At 37.9% G+C, this 20077-nt stretch overlaps 2 protein-coding genes across 3 annotated transcripts; one reads left to right on the top strand and one right to left on the bottom strand.

Annotated features, from left to right (window-relative positions):
* The first annotated feature begins 12055 nt into the window (after positions 1-12055).
* On the top strand, positions 12056-16224 carry LOC111883003 (phosphatidylserine decarboxylase proenzyme 1, mitochondrial). The gene is made up of 13 exons (XM_023879361.3): positions 12056-12355; positions 12776-12904; positions 12993-13087; positions 13182-13235; positions 13339-13404; positions 14001-14061; positions 14168-14277; positions 14344-14588; positions 14718-14827; positions 15006-15073; positions 15351-15428; positions 15515-15628; positions 15711-16224. The coding sequence occupies exons 1-13, from the start codon at positions 12097-12099 to the stop codon at positions 15855-15857; spliced, it is 1536 nt and encodes a 511-aa protein (XP_023735129.1). The 5' UTR covers positions 12056-12096; the 3' UTR covers positions 15858-16224.
* A 106-nt stretch (positions 16225-16330) lies between these two features.
* LOC111883004 (uncharacterized) lies at positions 16331-17421 on the bottom strand. Of its 2 annotated transcripts, none has more exons than XM_023879363.3 (3): positions 17246-17421; positions 16928-17083; positions 16331-16651 (listed from the first exon to the last, which is right to left on the bottom strand). In XM_023879363.3, the coding sequence occupies exons 1-2, from the start codon at positions 17249-17251 to the stop codon at positions 16928-16930; spliced, it is 162 nt and encodes a 53-aa protein (XP_023735131.1). In that variant the 5' UTR covers positions 17252-17421; the 3' UTR covers positions 16331-16651. The 2 variants fall into 2 exon arrangements, with proteins under 2 accessions (XP_023735131.1, XP_023735130.1); XM_023879362.2 differs by having other exon boundaries at positions 16932-17083; positions 17246-17420.
* Between the last annotated feature and the right edge of the window lie 2656 nt (positions 17422-20077).

The following is a 20077-nucleotide window of genomic DNA, read 5'->3' as shown; positions in this document are numbered from 1 at the left end:
AGATTCGGGAGGTCATCACCATTGAGGTGGTTGCTGATGTCCGACAATCTATGCTGGATATGTTTGGTTCTATCAACACCGCTATGATTGAGCTCTTTGATGATTGATACGCTGCTCTTTCTGAGGTTGTTGCTGCTGCAGCTACCGCAACTGTTGCTACTGTGGGGATTGGTGGGGGAAGAGCCTTCCAATACCGGGACTTCGACAACACGAAGCCCCCGGAGTTCGATGGATTTTGGGACTCGATTGTGGCGATGAGGTGGTTATCTTATGTAGAGGATTGTTTCTTCATGTGTTCTTGCCCTGCTGACCAAAATGTAAAGTGCGCCCTGAACCTTCTTCGTTCAAGTGTGAAGGATTGTTAGAGATTTGTTACTGGCTCATACACTCCTGAGCAGAGGGTTGTTGTTACCTGAGAGTAGTTTGGTGAGATGTTTCGCTCGAGACATGTCCCTTTGGTAGAGAGAGAGAGAGAGAGGCTGGCTCCGGAGTATCTGGATTTGAGGCAGGGGACGGAGACGGTGATTAAGATCACCAAGATGTTTATGGAGAGGGCTCTTTTCTGCCCTGATTTTGTTGTATCTAAGCAGGCTCAGATGACCCGATACTTGAGTATGCTCAAGACGGATATCTGCCAGTTTGTGCCCACTCATCGATATGGTTCACTCGATGAGTTATAGGAGACCGCGAGGAGGCAGTAGATTGAGATGGAGCTCCAATCGAGGGAGCTGAGGCAGGCCCCTATGTAGTCGCAGCTTGCGGCAAAACGGTTCAATCCCACTGATTCAGGGTCTGGAAGACAAAGGGTTCGCACTTGTGGGAAGTGCGACAAGGTTCATGAGGGTGTTTGTCGATCTTTATCTAGTTGCCACAAATGTGGCAAGGAGGGGCATTATGCCAAGGATTACCGTCAGCAGGCCCCAGTACCGAGTACCCAAATTTGATATCACTACGAGCAGGTTGGCCATGTGAAGGCAAACTATCCCTTGCTCGTGGCGAGATTGGCGTAGGATCCAACGCCAGCCACTATGAGGATCACCGATGGACGTCAGGGTAGGCGAAGCCGCCAAGGGCTAGAGGTTGTGCTTTCCATCTTACCGCCAAGTAGGAGAGGGCAACGTCAAATGGCGTTTTTGGTGTGTTTCTATTTATATTATGTTGAGTTATTTTATGATATGCTTAAGCTTATGATTCTGTTAGGTACCTTCCTAGTGAACTCTTTGCATGCTCTTGTGCTTTTTTACTCGGGTGCGAGTCGATCTTTTGTATCGGTAGGGGGTTTGATATGCCTATTGAGGAGTTAGAGTGTCCGTTGCGGGTTTCTATCGCCAACGAACACGGGGTTTCTGCATCCATAGTTTATCAGGGTTGTGTCTTGGAGATTTTTGGGGTGCCTTATTCGATTGATTTGATTCCTATCCCCATGAAGGATGTATGTGTGATAGTAGGGATGGATTGGATGAGTCGGTTTGGTGTTATGATAGACTATGAGGGTCAGCTATTGGTAGTTCGAACCCCAAGCGGGGGAGAGCTGGTCATTTGTGAAGAGGGTACTAGGATTGGGTTAGGTTTTTGTTCGGCGGTTAGGGGTCGGCATTATATTCAACATGGTTGTATGGGTGATCTTGCCTACGTGGTTGATACTCAGGTTGGGAAGCAAGCATCGGTTTCAGATGTGCCATTTATGAGGGAGTTTGTTGATGTGTTTCCGGAGGAGTTACCCGGTGTGCCTCTCGAGAAGCAGATTGAATTCAAGATTGATTAACTTCCAGGTGCGGTTCTGATTGCCAAAGCACTATACCGATTGGCACCGCCTGAGATGCATGAGTTCTCCTCTCAGCTTCAAGAGTTGTTAGGCAAGCAGTTTATCAGACCGAGTAGTTTTTCGTGGGGAGCATTGATATTGTTCGTCAATAAGAAGGATGGTTTGTACTGGATATCGGGAGTTGAACAAGTTGACAGTGAAGAACCGTTATCCCCTTCTGTGGATTGATGACCTCTTTGATCAGCTACATGGTGCATCTTGGTTCTCCAATATCGATTTGAGGTCCGAGTATCATCAAAATAGGGTTAGAGAGGAAGATGTGGAGAAGACCACATTCCAGACTCGTTATTGTCATTACGAGTTCGTGGTGATGTCATTGACGCTCACCAATGCACCTGTTGCATTTATAGATTTGATGAATCGGGTGTGCAAGCCGATGCTCAATAGATCAATTATTGTTTTCATTGATGATATCTTGGTATATTCCAAGACCAAGGAGCAACATGAAGAGCACCTTCGAGAGCTTCTAGGGGTTTTGAGACGAGAACAGTTGTATGATATGTTCTCGAAGTGTGAGTTTTGGTTATGAAAGGTCCAATTCTCAGGGTATCTCGTTAACTAGAACGGGTTATTAGTTGACCCGGCCAAGATTGAGGCTGTGATGTAGTGGGAGGTTCTGAAGTCGCCTTCGGAAATCAGGAGTCTCCTGGGGTTGGCAGGGTACTATCGACGAAGATTTATTCAGGACTTCTCCAAGATTGCAGTACCCCTCACTCATTTGATGAGGAAGCGCGTGGTTGTTTGGTGGGAGCATGAGCAGCAGGCCACGTTTGAGACATTGAGGCAGAAGTTGTGTGAGGCCCCAGTGTTGACCCTACCTGAGGGTGCTAAGGATTTATTGGTACTTTGTGATGCATCCATCACTGGTTTGGGAGCGGTGCTTATGCAGTGTGAGAGAGTGATTGCTTATGCTTCCCGACAGTTGAAGTCGCATGAGGTACGATATCCAACTCATGATTTTGAGTTGGGAGCAGTGGTGTTTGCTTTCAAGATTTGGCGGCATTATTTGTATGGGGTCCAATGTACTATTTACATGGATCACAAGAGTTTGAGATATCTCATGGATCAACTGAATCTGAATATGAGACAATGTAGCTGGCTTGACGTGGTCAATGATTATAACTGCGAGATTATGTATCACCCCGAGAAAGCGAATGTGGTCGCTGACACTTTGAACCGCAAGGCGACTAGTTTTTCTATAAAGAGTCTGTGTACGAGAATATCGATTGATTCTTTGCTTCTTGATATGACTAGGCAGGCTTAGGCCGAGGGAGTCAAGAAGGATAACTGGAAACAGGAGAGACTCAGGTTTGAGCTTGATAGGGTTGCCACTGACAGCCGTGGTTTATTTGATCCCGTATGGACGGGTTTGGGTGCCAGATTTTGGTGGGGTCGGGAAGACTGTGTTGGAGGAGGCGCACAAGTCTAGGTTTTCGATTCACCCCGGGGCCACCTAGTTGTATTGGGATTTGAGGCTCAGTTATTGGTGGTTGTGCATGATGAGAGAGATATCATGGTATGCTGAGAGGTGCTTGACTTGTTGGATGGTCAATGCCGAGCACCAGAGGCTGCATGGCAAGCTGCAACCATTGGAGGTTCACATGTGGAAATGGGAACATATCATTATGGATTTCATCACCAATTTGCATCAGACTGCTAAGGGATTCGACGCGATATGGGTTATTGTGGATCGCTGACCAAGAGCGTCCACGTTCTAGCCATTCAAGAGGGTTATCCAGCCAAGAAATTGGCCGATTTGTACGTTCACGGGATTGTTGCTCGACATGGTATTCTGGTCTCCATTGTATCTAATCGAGATTCTTGGTTCACATCTTGTTTTTGGCAGAAGTTCCACGAGGAACTAGGTACGAGGTTGCATCTTAGCATTGCCTATCATTCACAGACTGACGGTCAGAGTGAGCGGACCATTCATACTCTTGAGGACATGTTGAGAGCTTGCGACATAGACTTCGGTGGGAGCTAGGACTTCTACCTTCCCTTAGCTGAGTTTTCTTACAACAATATCTATCACTCCAGTATCGACACACTACCTTTCGAGCTTCTCTATGGGAGGAAGTGTCGTACCCTAGTGTGTTGGGGAGAGATTAGTCAAAGGGTCTTGGGAAGAACTAAGGTAGTCCTTCAAACGTCAGAGCTTATTCATCAGATTAGACAAAGGTTGCAGACATCTTAGAGTCGACATAAGAGTTATGCCAACAAGCGTCCATCTGAGTTAGAGTTTCAGTTTGGTGACATGGTTTTGTTGAAGGTATCGCCCTGGAAGGGTGTAATAAACTTCAGGAAGAGGGGCAAATTGGGTCCTAGGTATATTGGGCCATTTTGGGTGATTTCCAGGGTGGGCAAGGTAACTTATATGTTGGATTTTCCTGATGAGCTCAATCAGATTCACAACACCTTCCATGTTTCGCAGCTACGGAAGTGTGTGGCTGATGATTCAAGGGTTATTCCTTTGGGCGATGTTCAAGTTGATGACCACCTGAATTACATTGAGAGACTAGTGGCGATCTTAGATCGAAAGACGAAGGTCTTGCGTAATAAGGTGGTATCTTTGGTCAAGGTCCAGTGGCAGCATCGGAAGGGTTCCGAATGGACATGGGAACCCGAGTCTGAGATGCGAGAGCATTACCCGGATTTATTCACAGCAACAGACTTTGAGTACGAAGTCTAGTTCAAGTGGGGGAAAATTGTAACATCTCGATGATGAGGTATTTCCAAATTTAACCCTTAAGTATAAAGACTTATAGTATTTACCCCTTGTGTATGAGAAAGCTTGCAAAAGGTCCCATAGTGACATTTTTGTAATTTTAGGTTGAGGTTTAGTACATTGGACGTATGTTGTGTATGTTGGGCGTACATGCGCGGCTCTAGTACGTTGGGCGTACACCGCGTACGCAGGGCGTGCGTGCAAGATCTTCAAACCCTGATTTTTAGGGTTTGGACACTATTTGACCATCTTTATGGCCTCCAACCTCATCTCTCATCAGTCTCCAACACCTGCATTCGATTTTAGAAAACCATGGTCACTTGTTTGAGCATTCTTGACCCTTGTGTGTGTTTTTAGTGGTTTTGAATGAGAAATAAGGAAGTAGAACCACCTTAGAAGCTTGAAGAAACTTTGAATCTGGGATCTTCACCTCTCTAGCAACCTTCAAGAGGTATAAAGTTTTAAACTTGGCTTGTATTTCCTTATATCTAGTTAATTTCTTGATTCATGAGCATTTTGGTCCCAAGTCTTGACCTTTTAGAGTATGACATGCTCTAGTCCATTCTAGTTGTCCTTTTAGACGTTTTGAGGGGTTTAGAAGCATAAAAATAGGATTTTGGCTCTTAATCCTTATCCATGCATGTGTTTGATTGTCTTAATGGGTTAAGAGGGTGGGGGTTTTTTTAGCATTTATCACTTATTGGCCACGCAACACCCTAAAGTTGGAAACTTTATGGTCAAGGATGATGTTTGGGATTTGGATCTACAATTTGGTCGTAATAACTTAAGTATTAAGCTCTTAACTCGTGAAGAGGAAGTCCATCTGCGTACGCTGGGCGTACCAATTGGTATGCTCCATGTACGTAGTTCAAGCCCTGACTCCTCAGACAGTGAGTACGACCTGTGTACATCCGAAGTACGCCCCGCGTACGAGGTCTGTGTTGACTCGGCTGGGTTGACTCGATTGAATTTGTTGATTTTGACTGATTTTGACCAATGGTATTTCGGGAAATTGATATTAAATTAGAATGGGAAATGTTTTGATTAGTAGGAGTCGAATAGAGCCGGTTTTCAAAGCAGAGATTCATTTAGCCTGTATTCGGACCGAGAGGTGAGTTTTCCTCACCGTACTATAGGTCGAAGGCACCAATGCCTGCCAGGTAGATTATGTATCCTGGTTAGGATATTGTTATACTGTAGTGATCTATTAAGATCTGTATGATTATCTGTTTGATGTTATATGTTTATCAGTTATGTATATGTCGACATATTATGGTTGGGTTGAGGTACTACTTCTTTGTGCGGTAGCCAACAAACCTAGGAGCAAGCCATATATAAGTTGTGGGCCTAAAGGGAAAGCCATGCTTATGATGTGGGCTCGGGAGCAGGCCAGATATGAGTTGTGGGCCTGAAAGGCAAACAAGACCCATACTATAGGCTCAGGAGTAATCCAGTCTGTTAGCTGTGGACCCAATATATGTTATTACATGTTGTGTGTTGGTACTTTGGGGGAACTTACTAAGCTTTGGCTTACAGTTTCAGTTTATTGTTTTAGGCACTTCAGATGATCGTGGCAAGGCGAAGGCGTGACCGTACACATCCTTGGATTTTATGTTTATGGATTTTGGGAAACTCTGATTTTAAATAATATTTTTGGGAACAATGGTTTTTGTAATCACTTTATGAGTAAATGGGATGTTTTTGAAAAGTTTAAATTTGTTGTGATTTTTGAGTAGTTACAAAGATTCTGTTGATGTACAAAAGAGGTGTGAAAGACATGTTTTCATCACAAGGTTGACACTCCTTTTATAGGAAACAGAGTCAATACATGACAAATACATAGAATTAAAAGAACTTGCATCAGTAAACAAAATCCTAATAAAGTGGAATTTCTCTGAATCCACGTTATACTAAAAATGGAATACAACAAAAAGAATTTTCTTCATGTTAGGGAAAGTTGACTGAGTTTTGAATTCAAGGCATCTAGGAGTCTTGGTTGCTTAATCTTCACTTCACCTTTGAAACAACATTCCATCTTGGAATTAGGATTGATCTCAGTGTCTTCACATCTCATATAACCAACTGACTCGGAATCATCATCTTCATCTTGGTTAAGAGGTGATTTCTGAATCACTTCTCCATCTCGGAATCTTCACTCCTAAATGCTTCATCTAGGAATGAGAGACCATCTTTGAATCACTATGTCTTCTCAGAAGCGTAACCATCTCAGAATGACATCACATCTCAGATTATCTAAGGGGCATTTCCATGTACTAACATATTGCCAAATAATGACATCCATTCTAAACGCATCAAAAGAAACAAAGTATTTAAGCGGTGAAAAAAATTCTAGAAGTTTTTTTTGAAGAATAACCCGGTGTACCACAAGAGAGACAAGTTAAATTTAGAATCGACTTAATACCAAGAAAAACACCAATTGTAAAACATTTGTATTGGTTGGAACCAACTGTAATGAAGGAATTGATGACACAACTTCAAGAATTATTAGACAAAAGATTTATACAACGTAATACATTGTCCTGGGAGCCTAATCTTGTTTGTGAAAAAGAAAGATGTCAAAATGAGAATGTGCATTGATTACCTAGAGCTTATTAAAGTGAGTGTAACATTCCAAAAATACCAAATAAAAATTCCATCTTTAATCAATCAAACCATTCATTTATTTGTTCAAAAAGGTAATAAAAGTAGTAGTATTCACAAAACATTAGAGTGAAAATCATAAACAGCCAAAGCGAAATAAAATCTAAGGGATGTCGTGCGATCACACCGGGCACTTCCCTTTAGAACTGGATGTACCTGAAAAATGTTTAAACCACAAACCGTAAGCATAAAGATTAGTGAGTTTCCCAAAATACCATATACTATACAATATCATCGGGCCAAACCCACCTAACCCAGCATACAATGGGCCTAACCTGACATATCAATGGGCCTATCCCAACATACAAATGGGCCCAATCTGACATATTCATGAGCCCGACCTAACATGCAAATTGGCTCAACCCAACGTACATACCAATGGACCTAACCCAACACAGTTTGCAAGAGTCACAAAGACAGTTAGCATCCTACATAGTATAATGAGAAAACTCACCTAACTCATGAAGTCAGCTAAACCATCGCTCAAAGTCATGCAATCAATGCTACCACAAATCTGTCAAAACATGCAAGGCCCAACCTCAGCCTACACACTAAATCTAACAATCATGGCCAAAATTCATCCTATGTCAACAAGTCAACGGTCTAAGGTCAACCCTCAAAGTCAACAACCCAAAAATCATCACAGCTAATCGCCACGTCGTGGCCTTCCCTTAGTCACGTCGTGGCACAAAAACGACAAAACAGTCGGAGATTCTCCATTCGCCACACTGTGGCTACCTAGGGCCACACCGTGGGAACTAGGTCCGAACATCCGACTTAAGTTGTTTTCTTTTACTTTCAAGAGATCCAAAATTCAGGTCTGGTCCTTCCCATGATCTTAATGGACAAAGTTTCCAACTTTATTCCTTAAGTCACCCCAATAAGCCAAAACTTCTAACCCTAAGTCCTTAATGACATCTTAAGACAATGGTTAACCCATTAAGCTCTTAATCACCAAAGCTACCCAAATAAACTTTCCAGAAGACTTTTTATACTCCAAAAGCATCATAACGTTCAGTGCTTCATGGACATGCATGTCCAATGCATGTCCCTCCCAAACTAGGTCAAAGCCTTAGAAGAACTCAAACTTGTGCTTAAGGCCAAAAACACCAAGGAACACTAGATCTGAAACGTATAACCTCAAATGGGCCACAAGGATCCATAAAGTTGCCAACTTTATGGAATCCATCCCTTCAAACTCTCACAATAAGAAGAAAAGGGATAAAAACTTTAGATCTAGAAGTACAAACTAGAAAGCTTGGAACTTGGATACTCATAAGGGTCTAGAATATGCTCAAGGTGATGATGGATAAGTTTGATTGCTGGATCAATTCACCAAAACACCTTCTTCTTCATCTTTAAGGCACCGGGAATACCAAAATGAACCAAAACTCTCAAAGTGAGGCTAGGGTTTTGAGGTAGAGGGTTGGAGGATGAAGAAGATGCCTTAATCCTTTGGAACTGTGGCTTAGATATGGGAAGAAACCCTATATTACAGGCTTGGGAGAGAACAACTACAACGTTATGGCCAACATATTGCCACGTTGTGTCACTCAACAAAACACGTGTTCCATTTTATCAATGCCACATCGTGAGCATCCTTGCACCACGTCGTGGCACAAAGTTTTCCCCAAAACTCCATCTTTGGTCATTGATAAAAAGTAAGCTTATCCAATCTGGAACACGAGTGTTACAACTCTCCCTTACTTAAATTAGATTTCGTCCTCGAAATCATTCCTTACAACTTACCCTGATACACTAGACACTACTATAACTTCCTGAATTCCTATTAGGATTGAGAAATCACCTCAAACAAACGACAACTTTCCAACACTGCTATCAATGCAAAATCTTAGCAGATATCACCTATCCCGATGAAGAAACGAACCTTCACATATCGACCGCGATCAGCAAAGAGTAATAACCATTACTACTCTGCCCGAGATTCTACAACCCAATACCATGCCTGACTGCCAGACATGCAAAATTATTCAAACCACATCCATAATGGCAACATTCCGCAACTCGAACCAAACATACTCTTCCGACCCTGAATTATCTTGTTGATAACTGGAAAACGGAACCCCTGAGCATTCACCAACGCTGATAACCTTGCGCCCAGAAACAAGGGCGATTCACTACACGAGTCTCAAGCATTGGTGCCATACCAACATAAAAACCACATCTTGGTAACCAAACATTCACGTTTCGATCTATCCAAGATCTCCCTGGTTTCGAGATGACCTACCAATTAACTGAAGAATTGTATTCCGACCCTTTGCTAAAGTTGATAACCTCACACTCGGTCGCACTACGAGACTCCATCCAAGAGTTGAACTAACCAAGGTTATCCTAACATGTCTTCCACACAGACACAATCCGATAATCACTAGGTTTCCCTACTCCAAACTTGTTCTAATGCCCCAAACCTTCCAGTCACTACTGGGTCCCACCCTCATGAGTCACACACTTACTGATTCATAATATCCCGTGATATCATTTAATCCACTCAAATTATAAGATCACATAACACTTTGATCTTGTCAACGTTCCATCACTGGACTGGGGACTCACCACCAATACTACCTGCCCTAAGCATAAACTCGAACGTCTAAATAGTTCGCTCAACCCAAATATCATAACCCAACTAGTATCGAATAAATCTTGACTATACGAATGTGTTGATTATACTAAACTCACCGACAATATGTTTATTTTTATTATTTTATATTTATAAGTAGAATTTGTATAAAATATTACTTATCAACTTTTTTACATTTTAATTAGGTAATCCAAATATGTTTAAAAAATCAACTTCTTTTACCATTTTGCATATTTTAGATTCATTAACGTCTGATGTTCATATATATATATATATATATATATATATATATATATATATATATATATATATATATATATATATATATATATATATATATAATTTTTACCCTTTTGCATATTTCTAATTCATTAAAGCCTTTACATTTTGCAGAAATGTTCGGTTTTATGTTTTTTTTGGTTAATTAAAGTCCTTAAATTTAACGGAAATATTCTAATTTACCAGGTAAACCTATAAAATGAATAAAAGAGTTTTTTACATAAACATTGTAGGTGGAAGAAATATTTGCAGATGTATTGTGATTTGAAAAGTATTTACCAAAAGATAATAAAATAATTATAAATCTTATATTTATATTAAAAAAATAAACAAGTAAACATGATTGTACCAATTTGTCCCTCCATCTTTCCACTGCATCCTCTAATTTTTCCTACTGGAGTTGAGTTTTAACTGGTTGTGTAGTTAAATGAAATGAATCATGGGATAGAAGAGCCACAATGCAACACTCCTACTGGCCTTTTGGGAAAGTCAAATCGATGATGAATCTATGTGCAATGCTAATGAACGCCGCCTACAACCTCAAACCACCAGTGAACTTTTTCCACCTTGACAAACCCACTTCCTCCATGCCACCCCAATCTGCATGCACCGAAGACAATAAGATTACATTTGATGAAAGCACCCTTACAAACCTCAAGACCAAACGACTAAAAGTAGTAACAAACGGGACACAACCAAACAAGTTGTTTTGATATACAAGCGGTCAAATTGGATATTCTCTTTCTCTAAGGGCGGTCTCTCCTCCCTGTCACTACGCAAGAAAATTACATTGTTATAATGGAATCCGAAGTAAGCACTGGAAAATTGAAGTCGGGGAAATTTGATACATTCAGAAATTGAATTGAACCCAAGACTACTAGAAAGTTTGTTAAGCTACAAATCAATGATGAATAATAAGTGTAATGATGGGTAAAACTCGCTGACAATTTGGTTGTAAAAACTAGCGGTTTCCTAGAAGTGAGATTGGATAGATTGGGAGATGATTGCGTTAAGAGAACTTACACTGAGTTTAAAGACAGTGGCAAGTCATCAAGTAAGTCGAGGCCACCATGTAGATTGAGGTATTTGACATATTCCATTGGAAACACTACTCATGGAGGTATTTCGCCGAAAAAATCATAGAAGGAGAAGAACTTATTACATGGGTGGATGTCTATGAGGACAAATGCCATGCTGCACTTCTAATTAAAATGATCAAAAACACGTTTGACCATCTTTTGGTAATTAAATCTTAAAATACAATGATTTTGTAATTATTTTTTAAAGGGTAAATACCTGCTATAGACATTTTTTGGGGTTGAGTTCCAAAATATAAACACAAAAAATTAGATTTCCGGGTATAGACATGGATTTCGCGGAGGTAAGGTATGAGGGCTCCGCGGAATCCATCGTAGCTCCGCGGAATGACACAATTGTAAATAAATTAGGGTACTAAAAAAAACCTCAAGATCCATTCCGTGGAGCTACCTCCGAGGAATGAAATCATTCCGCGGAGGTAGCTTCGAGGAATGGATCTTCAGATTTTATTTTTCACATCAATTTTTCGGGGTTTATACTCATTCCCCGACTAATTATTTTCAAAAAAAGATTATGATAGTATGAATTTTATCTTGACAATGTTTTGAATGAATGTGAGGTGGAAAAAAGAATTGGTCTTTTAATCGGAGTTCTTTACATAAAAGAATCATTGGAGGTGAATTTTTTTTTCTTCTGAAGATCCAATCCTCGGAGCTACCTCCGCAGAATGAGTTCATTCATCGGAGGTAGCTCCGCGGAATGGATCTTGAGGTTTTTTTTAATACCCTGATTTATTTATGATTTTTGCCATTCTGCGGAGCTCACGAGGCTTATCTCTGTGGAATTCATGTCTATATCCGGAAATCCAATTTTTTGTGTCTTTATTTTGGAATTCAACCCAAAAAATGTTTATAACCGATGTTTTCCTTTTTTATTTTTGAAGTATTATACCTTTGCACAAAACTCATGGATAAAATTGAAAAAAAGAAATTACAAACTTCCGGCGCAAAAATGAAAATTCTACTTTTCTTGCTTAAGAATCCAAATGTCCAATTAAACACTTTGGCGCCACCCCCTTCAAAGAAATTCCTCGTACTTACGATTACAACATCGCCTCTCGCTATCTGCTCCTCACTTCGACTCTCCCCTGCTCGCCGTCGTCTCCCTTGTGAAGCCACCGGCCGGATACATTCGATAGCCACAACTCCGTCGCACCCAACCACAGGTTCCATTTTTCTTCCTTCTTTTCTGCGTTCTTTCTTCTTTTTTCTGCTTTCTTTGAAATCGCCAATTGATGTTGATGGTAGATTTCTTTTTAATCCAAGAGGTTTACTTCTCCTGTGAGTTCCTTGTTCACATACGAAATTTCTGTAGTATTTCCTTTTAATATCAATTGTCAAGTTCAAGTTATTCCCTGGAACTCTGTTAGGTGATTTCTTGCTCTCATTGATACTTAATTTGTTATTTGTTTGCTGCTACTGATTTGGTAACTGTGTTTGATGTTCAAATAAATGTATGAAATCTGATGTGTGTAGTGTTGTGTGAAAAATAGAATGTGTTTGCAGGCAAGCTGTTTGATGAAATGCCTGAGAGATGCATGTTTTCACTTATCAATTCTAATATACATGTTTTAATGTTTAACTAGCGATGATGTTTGGTCGTAAAACAAGCTTCAATCGTCGGCATAGATTTTTCTTCCTCCGTAAACTGCGTACTGCTACTACACAACCTCAAGCTTCCCTTAATGGCGACAGAAACAGCAGCGGGTCTAAAGGTAAATAGATTTGTAGTGTTGCTCATTTGGATCTTATAAATTTTAGAGGAAAATAGCATGATTGATTGCTGAGGCTGAGGGTTGACAGGTAAAGGTAATCCTTTTCTGGTGCCCGGTGCAACTGTTGCAACTATAGCCATGCTTGGAGCTCTTCATGCTAGACGAATGTATAGTGATAAAAAGGTATGTAATGCACACTCCACAACACTCTTCTTTAAGTCAATAAAATTATGGTGGAGTTTTTTAAAAGAAAAACTTTTATCTTAAAATTATCCAGATTGAAGAGGCTAGAGAGAGTGGCATTGAACCCGAGCTCCAACCTGATGTAAAAGTATTGAATTCTGTCTTTCATCTTTTGTCATATTTTGAGCCACGTAGAAAGGTTGTTAACTTGTTATTGCTTAATACCTGATTTTCTTGCTTGACAATTGTAGGCTAAATTCCTGAATATGTTACCTCTACGCTCCATTTCAAGGTTTTGGGGTCATCTGTGTGGCAAGGTGAGAATCATCCAAAACGCAAAAGATTAGTTATGTTGTTGAGTTGGTAATTTGGTAAAAGTAATAATTTCATTAGAGATGATGTGTCCTTACACAAAGTTTCTTTAGACTGAGTAAATCTATAACTACCAACAAGTCTGTTGCCACTCTACCTTTTCTTTTGAAAAGGGAGAATGTGTACTTCCTTACACAAAGCTTCTTTTCTAGGAAAATTGGAACACGTGACCTACTTTTGTGGCTGTTTATATGTTTGTGTTATTTTCTGAAAAATTGTTTTGTCACAAATCAAAAGCTATTTTACATGTCTTGGTGAACTTCCTTTTTTTTAGTATATTGTTAGCCAGTCATATGAGTGGTGTTCAAAATGTAATTTTCATCAAGCTTCACCAGTAATGTCTATATTTAATATAAAGGAAATACTTTGACCCTTCAAGTTGAATGTATGTTAACTGTTAAGTCCCTTGGCTTCTGTTATCCATGAAAAACAAACAATATACAACTAGAGAAATTGCAGTTGAGAGGTACAAAATATGGTCTTGTATTCTGGTGCTTGATCGAGAAACAAGTGGTTGTGATGTTTGTTTGTTTCCAAACAGGAACTTCCAGTTTGGGTGCGTCCATATGCTCATAGAGCTTGGGCTCGTGCATTTCATTCAAGTATGTTACTTGTTGAACCCAAAAATTATTATTATTATTACACTGGTGTGAACGTGAACGTGAACGTGAATGTGAATGTGATTTGTTGTTGTTGTATGTTACTTAGATTTGGAAGAGGTGGGGCTGCCTTTAAAGGAATACGCATCACTTAAAGATTTTGCTATTCGCAGACTGAAAGATGGTGCTAGGCCAATCAATTCTGACCCACACACTCTGGTAGGCTTGATATTTATATATTTATATTTATAATTTACATGATGTTTATGTAACATGTAAGTGTAGATGAGTCCTGTTGATGGTACTGTGTTAAGAGTTGGAGAGCTGAAAGAAGGGGTTATGATTGAGCAAGTCAAAGGCTTCTCCTATTCTGTATCTTCCCTCTTAGGTGCACGCTCCTTACTCCCTCTTATGGCACCACCTGCCCATGAAGATACAAGCTGCCAACAAGAAAACAAACTCAGCAGCAAATCATGGTGGAGAATTTCATTAGCTTCACCAAAACTTAGGGAGGAGCCTTCTTCACCACCGTAATTTCATACCACCTCTCTTACTCGCTTCATATCATATAAATTATAATTAACACTTTTCTTCTTACAAGTTACAGATATTATTAAGGAGTTTTACATTTACTTTTTTTTTTAAATGTTTGGTTGCAGCAGTCCAATGAAAGGTCTATTTTATTGTGTTATATACCTGACACCAGGAAACTACCATCGAATTCACTCACCCGTTGATTGGAATGTGCTTGTTCGTCGCCATTTTTCTGGTAAACATCATTGTTTAATTAATTTTTTTTAAAGAAAAAAAACTCATTATTCTAGACAAGTATATACCCTTCCTATTACCTGTTTTAACTATATAGAAGAATATTGCATGAATATGCCATATCCTATTCGTAGTAGAATATGTGCAATAATAATAAGTTTATGTTACCTTTTTTGCAGGTCGGCTCTACCCTCTTCATTCACGTGCTATCAGGACAATAAAAAATCTTTATGTTGAGAATGAAAGGGTAATTCTAAATTTCCTTCTCTATGTAAAAAATCTTTATGTTGACAAAATCACAAACCAAAGGTGGGGGTTGTTGATAACTTACTTACACCCAAGTACTAAAAACAACATTTAGAAAAAAAAAAAATCTAAAATCTAGAGCTTGGTGCTTTAATCCTAGAGATAAATAAACCCAAGAAACAATAACTACTACTAGTGTCATATCACATGATGTTTCACTTTCTTCAGTTTGAAAAAGTATTTGGTCTTTAGAGGATTGATATTTTCCATGTTAGCAGGTTGTCCTAGAAGGTAGATGGCAAGAAGGTTATATGGCAATGGCTGCAGTTGGTGCAACAAATATTGGCTCCATTGAGGTTGTGTTTAACTTTATGTGTCTTATTTATTTATTTATTTTCCTTCCAATGTCCCAAAAGTAATAGTAAATAGAAATGTATTGCAGCTTTTCATTGAACCTGGTTTAAGAACCAACCTACCAAGAAAGAAGTTGGTCCAATCAGAGGCCCCTCAAGAGCGGGTGTATGAACCTCAAGTGATGCTCAAGAAAGGAGATGAGGTTAGATTCTTTCTTTCATGACAATGGAATGGAATAATAGAAAGACAAAAGTTTCTTACAAAATCTTATATTGTGTTTGCAGGTAGGTGCGTTTAACATGGGATCAACAGTGGTGCTAGTTTTCCAAGCACCAACAACTTCACCATCATCAGAATTCAGTTTCTGTGTTGAAAAAGGCGATAAGATACAAATGGGAGAAGCTCTAGGACGTTGGCATCAACAGTTGTAATTATTGATGCTGGTGTTTATATGGATTTCATTGCTATATTATTATTATTGATGGCTGGGAAACGTCTATTTTAGAAGAGATGAGGGCTGAAAAAGCTAACCAGATGCCCTTTGACCCTTGCTACTTATCAAGTCTTTAATTTTTTTTTCCTTCTCTTTTGTTTTACTGAACCCATAATTAGGTCCTGGTCAAACAATAGGAATGATAGAAATACAAAGTCTCTTTGTAGTGAATTTTTTTGTTGGAGTATTGACATTTCATCTTTTCACATAAGTGTAGATATGTCTTTCTTAAGGATTCAATGATCATATGATATAACATGAAATCCTTACTGTATCGTCATGGCAAAAAAGATAACATTTCAGTGTGTGTGTGTGTGTAATTGTGTATCATGAGTCATATTTGTTTGATAGGAGGAGAAATGGAATAGGAAAAAGCGAATCAACTAACAAATGCAAGTCCTGATACCAAAATACACCAAATCAGACAATTGTAACTTGTAATTCAATCAAACAACAAACTGGATTTTTCATGTTGTCATGGCGGAGAGTTAAAGTGCCTATGAATATCTCAATTAGAATACTACAGTCACATGGGTAAATAATTCCAATAAGAACATGAATAACACCACACCACACCCACAACACAAGTATGTAATTTCTAAATCAGAGTTTTGAGCTTAAAGCATTTACATTCCTTCATATGAGGTCACAGTATATGAATATCTCTCATCTTTCAGTCAAACTACAAACCAAATTCAACTTCATCTCTTTCTCTATATCAAAACTTTGTTCCTGAAACAATAACCACATTCTCATTTTAGTATGGTCCCTCATTTCACACTGACTTTTAGTTCAATTTCAACCATCAAATTATAAATGGAACAGAATGCTATACCCTAAGCACTTCCATCTAAAATTGGGCAAAATCGGCTTAAATCTATAAAACTGGAATTGCGAAATGGAAAACTAAGAGGTTGATGATTACAATAATGCCAGGATTTTATTTATTAACTAATAACACATATTGATCTCTAAACTAAAAATGAGAAGTAAAAAAGGGAAGCACACCTACGTCTGTTTAGCAAAAGACGAAGAAGACGGGACACGTTTGTTGCGAAACATCATATAACCAAGAGGCAAAACGACGCCGATCATCATGATTGCAGATCCGATCAAGTATCTCACTGGACTTGGTGGTTCCACCTCCAACAGGAGCCTCTTAATCTGTAACAAAATCGAGAATTATATTTCAATCCAGACCTAACAAAATTGGATTCAACAGTAAGATCAGATAACACTAGTTCAGTAGAAAATTTTTTAGTTTGTGTGTGGAGAGTGGAGTGTAACCCTAGATCTACTTCAGGTGAATCGGGAGAAATGACTTACAGGCATGGTTTGGCTGGGTTGGGTTGGAGATGATCGATGGCAGAGAATTCACGAATTATGAGATGAAATAATTTCCCACCTACTTCTAAATCAGATTCTGGCCTTCCTAATCCTGCAACATTTGCAAAGCATTTACAGGAATGATAATGTATTAATGTGGTTGAGGCAGTATGTGTATCTGATTTGTAACTTTATTTATTTATTTATTTATAACTCAGGCCGTTTTATATTTGATTTTGTAACGATTCAAAATCCGAAATGAGACATTTCAGATTAACAAAAAGGGTAAATGACACAAAAAACACTTTTTTTACACAGAAATTCGATTTTGACACTGTATTTTTTTTGTGTCAATTTTGACACTGTGTTTTTCAATTTGTTACAATTCTGACCACTTGACCGGTTAACCAGGTTGCATGCTGACGTGACATGATGACGTGTCAGTTTTGATGACGTGGCATGCTGACATGATATGCTGACGTGTCAAAATTGAATTTTTTTTCTTACAAAAAACACTAAGTTTTCATTTTTTTTTCGATTTTGACACTACGTTTAATTTTTTCTTTCAACTTTGACACTATGTTTTTTTGTTCCAAATCGAACATCATTTTTTCCAATTTTGTTCAATGTTGACAATTTTCTATTTGAAACCGTATAAATATTTTTTTAATACATTTAAACCGTATAAATATGTTTTTTTTCATTTAAAAATCATAGTTTTGTATAAATACATTTTTTTTACACTCAAACCATATTTTTATGTATAAATATGTATTAGCTATATAAAAATTGTATTTTATATTAATATGCAACTTTAAAATGTGTTTGAAGGTTTATAGGCGTGTAGTTGATCAAAATTTGGATATCAAGTTTGCAACCCATCAAAATTTTACGTCTTATTAGAAGCTTATGGTTAGTTTGATTCTCATGATATAACTAATGCTTTGAATGTAAGAAAAAAAACACCTTGTATTTAAATAAAAATGTGGTTTTTAAACGAAAAAAATATGTTATACGGTTTAAAATGTAATAAAAAAAATATATTTATATGGTTTCAAATGAAAAATAGACAAAATCGAACAAAATTCGATAAATGATGTTCGATTGGAACAAAAAAAACATAGTGTCAAAATTGAAATAAAAAATTAAACTTAGTGTTTTTTGTGGAAAAAAAAATCAATTTTGACACGTCAGCATATCATGTCAGTATGCCACGTCATCAAAACTGACACGTCATCATGCCACGTCAACATGTAACCTGGTTAACCGGTCAAGTGGTCAGAATTGTAACGAATTGGAAAACACAGTGTCAAAATTGACACAAAAAATAACACGGTGTCAAAATCGAATTTCTGTGTAAAAATAGTGTTTTTGTGCCATTTACCCTAACAAAAAATATTTTTTTATGACAAACAAATATATTTTGGAGTGATATTTCTAATTTTGGACTTCGAAAAACACAGAATTTTAAAAACAAGTCTGAAATCTAATGAAAATTTTCAGAATTTCATGAAAAAAATTGTTTTTACTAAAATCTAAACAAACATAGTACACGGAAAATATATATAAACTACGGTTTAAGATCATATATTTTATTAAAACTATGATATTAAACATTTTCAAATAGATATTTCAGACATAAATAGAAATATTTTTTGTGAAAAAACATTTTGCAAAAAAAAGAAGAACTCTAAAATTTAAAAAACAAGTCTAGAAATGATCATTCAAAATAAAATGGTCATTTTTCAAAAATTGAAAAGATGATAATACAGCACAAAGCAATGGAAACATAAAAATCAAAATTTGATCATCATATTTCATAGCAAGGTTCTAAATAACATAAGGTGAGACTTGACGGCAATGTCAAACCTCAAGTTTTTTTGAGTCGTAGCGAGTCATGTCGTTTGTAAAGCGTGACTTAAAGCGACAATTCTATATATAATCAATAATTTAATATATATTTTCTATTATTATTCATTTTTATATACATATGTGATTTAAGGTGACATTTTTTTCAAAACTTAACGGCAAGTACAAGCCTTGAAGTCATGATGCGAATTTTATACATCTTATGGTGCAATATGTAGATTCGATTCATTATTGTTTATTATTCTCTTGGATGATTAAGACTCAAACCATATCTCTCTCATAGTCGCACCCTATACCACGATTTTGCAACAATGACTCATTCTATTCTTCTTTGATGGCTAAACTCAAACCCTAGAACCTAAAAGAGGGGAGGGGCTGAGAGTTCCACGAAGAAACCGTAAGGGAAATGGTGGGAAAACCCTATGTGTCATGTTCTAAAAGTCTTTTGGACGGGCTAAGGTTAAGCGCTTTTATACCCTTTCCCATTTTAAGTGTTATTCTTATCTTCTAAGTTGAATTAGAGATAATTACACTCAAAGCCTTGTACTTCTTAAGTTTCTAATTAACTCGCCATTAGTTGACAAGTTAATAAACTACTCCTTTTCATTTTCCTTTTGTATTTCTTGCATATAACCCAAAGGATCCTACTAAATATGAAAAATCACTAACTTGTTGCGACCATAAACATATTTCCAAAAGTTATTTTATTTAAAAAAAAACTCATTTAGAAAGGTTAGTTTAGTGAATTTCCCATTTTTAATTTGTATTATATTAAAAAAAAATTATTTTGTAAAATGTGTGGTCCACCTACAACCTTTGACTCTTTCCCCATTTACCTTAACTAGTACACTCTTCCCTATGCTCTCGTACCATCGTTATCTTCCCTCTTATTACTAGACTTGACAATAGTACACTCTTCCCTATGCTCTCGTACCATCGTTATCTTCCCTCTTATTACAAGAC

This window comes from Lactuca sativa, chromosome 6 (assembly GCF_002870075.4).
Source record: "Lactuca sativa cultivar Salinas chromosome 6, Lsat_Salinas_v11, whole genome shotgun sequence".
Lineage (NCBI taxonomy): Eukaryota > Viridiplantae > Streptophyta > Magnoliopsida > Asterales > Asteraceae > Lactuca > Lactuca sativa.
This window is presented reverse-complemented; position numbering and strand designations above follow the sequence as displayed.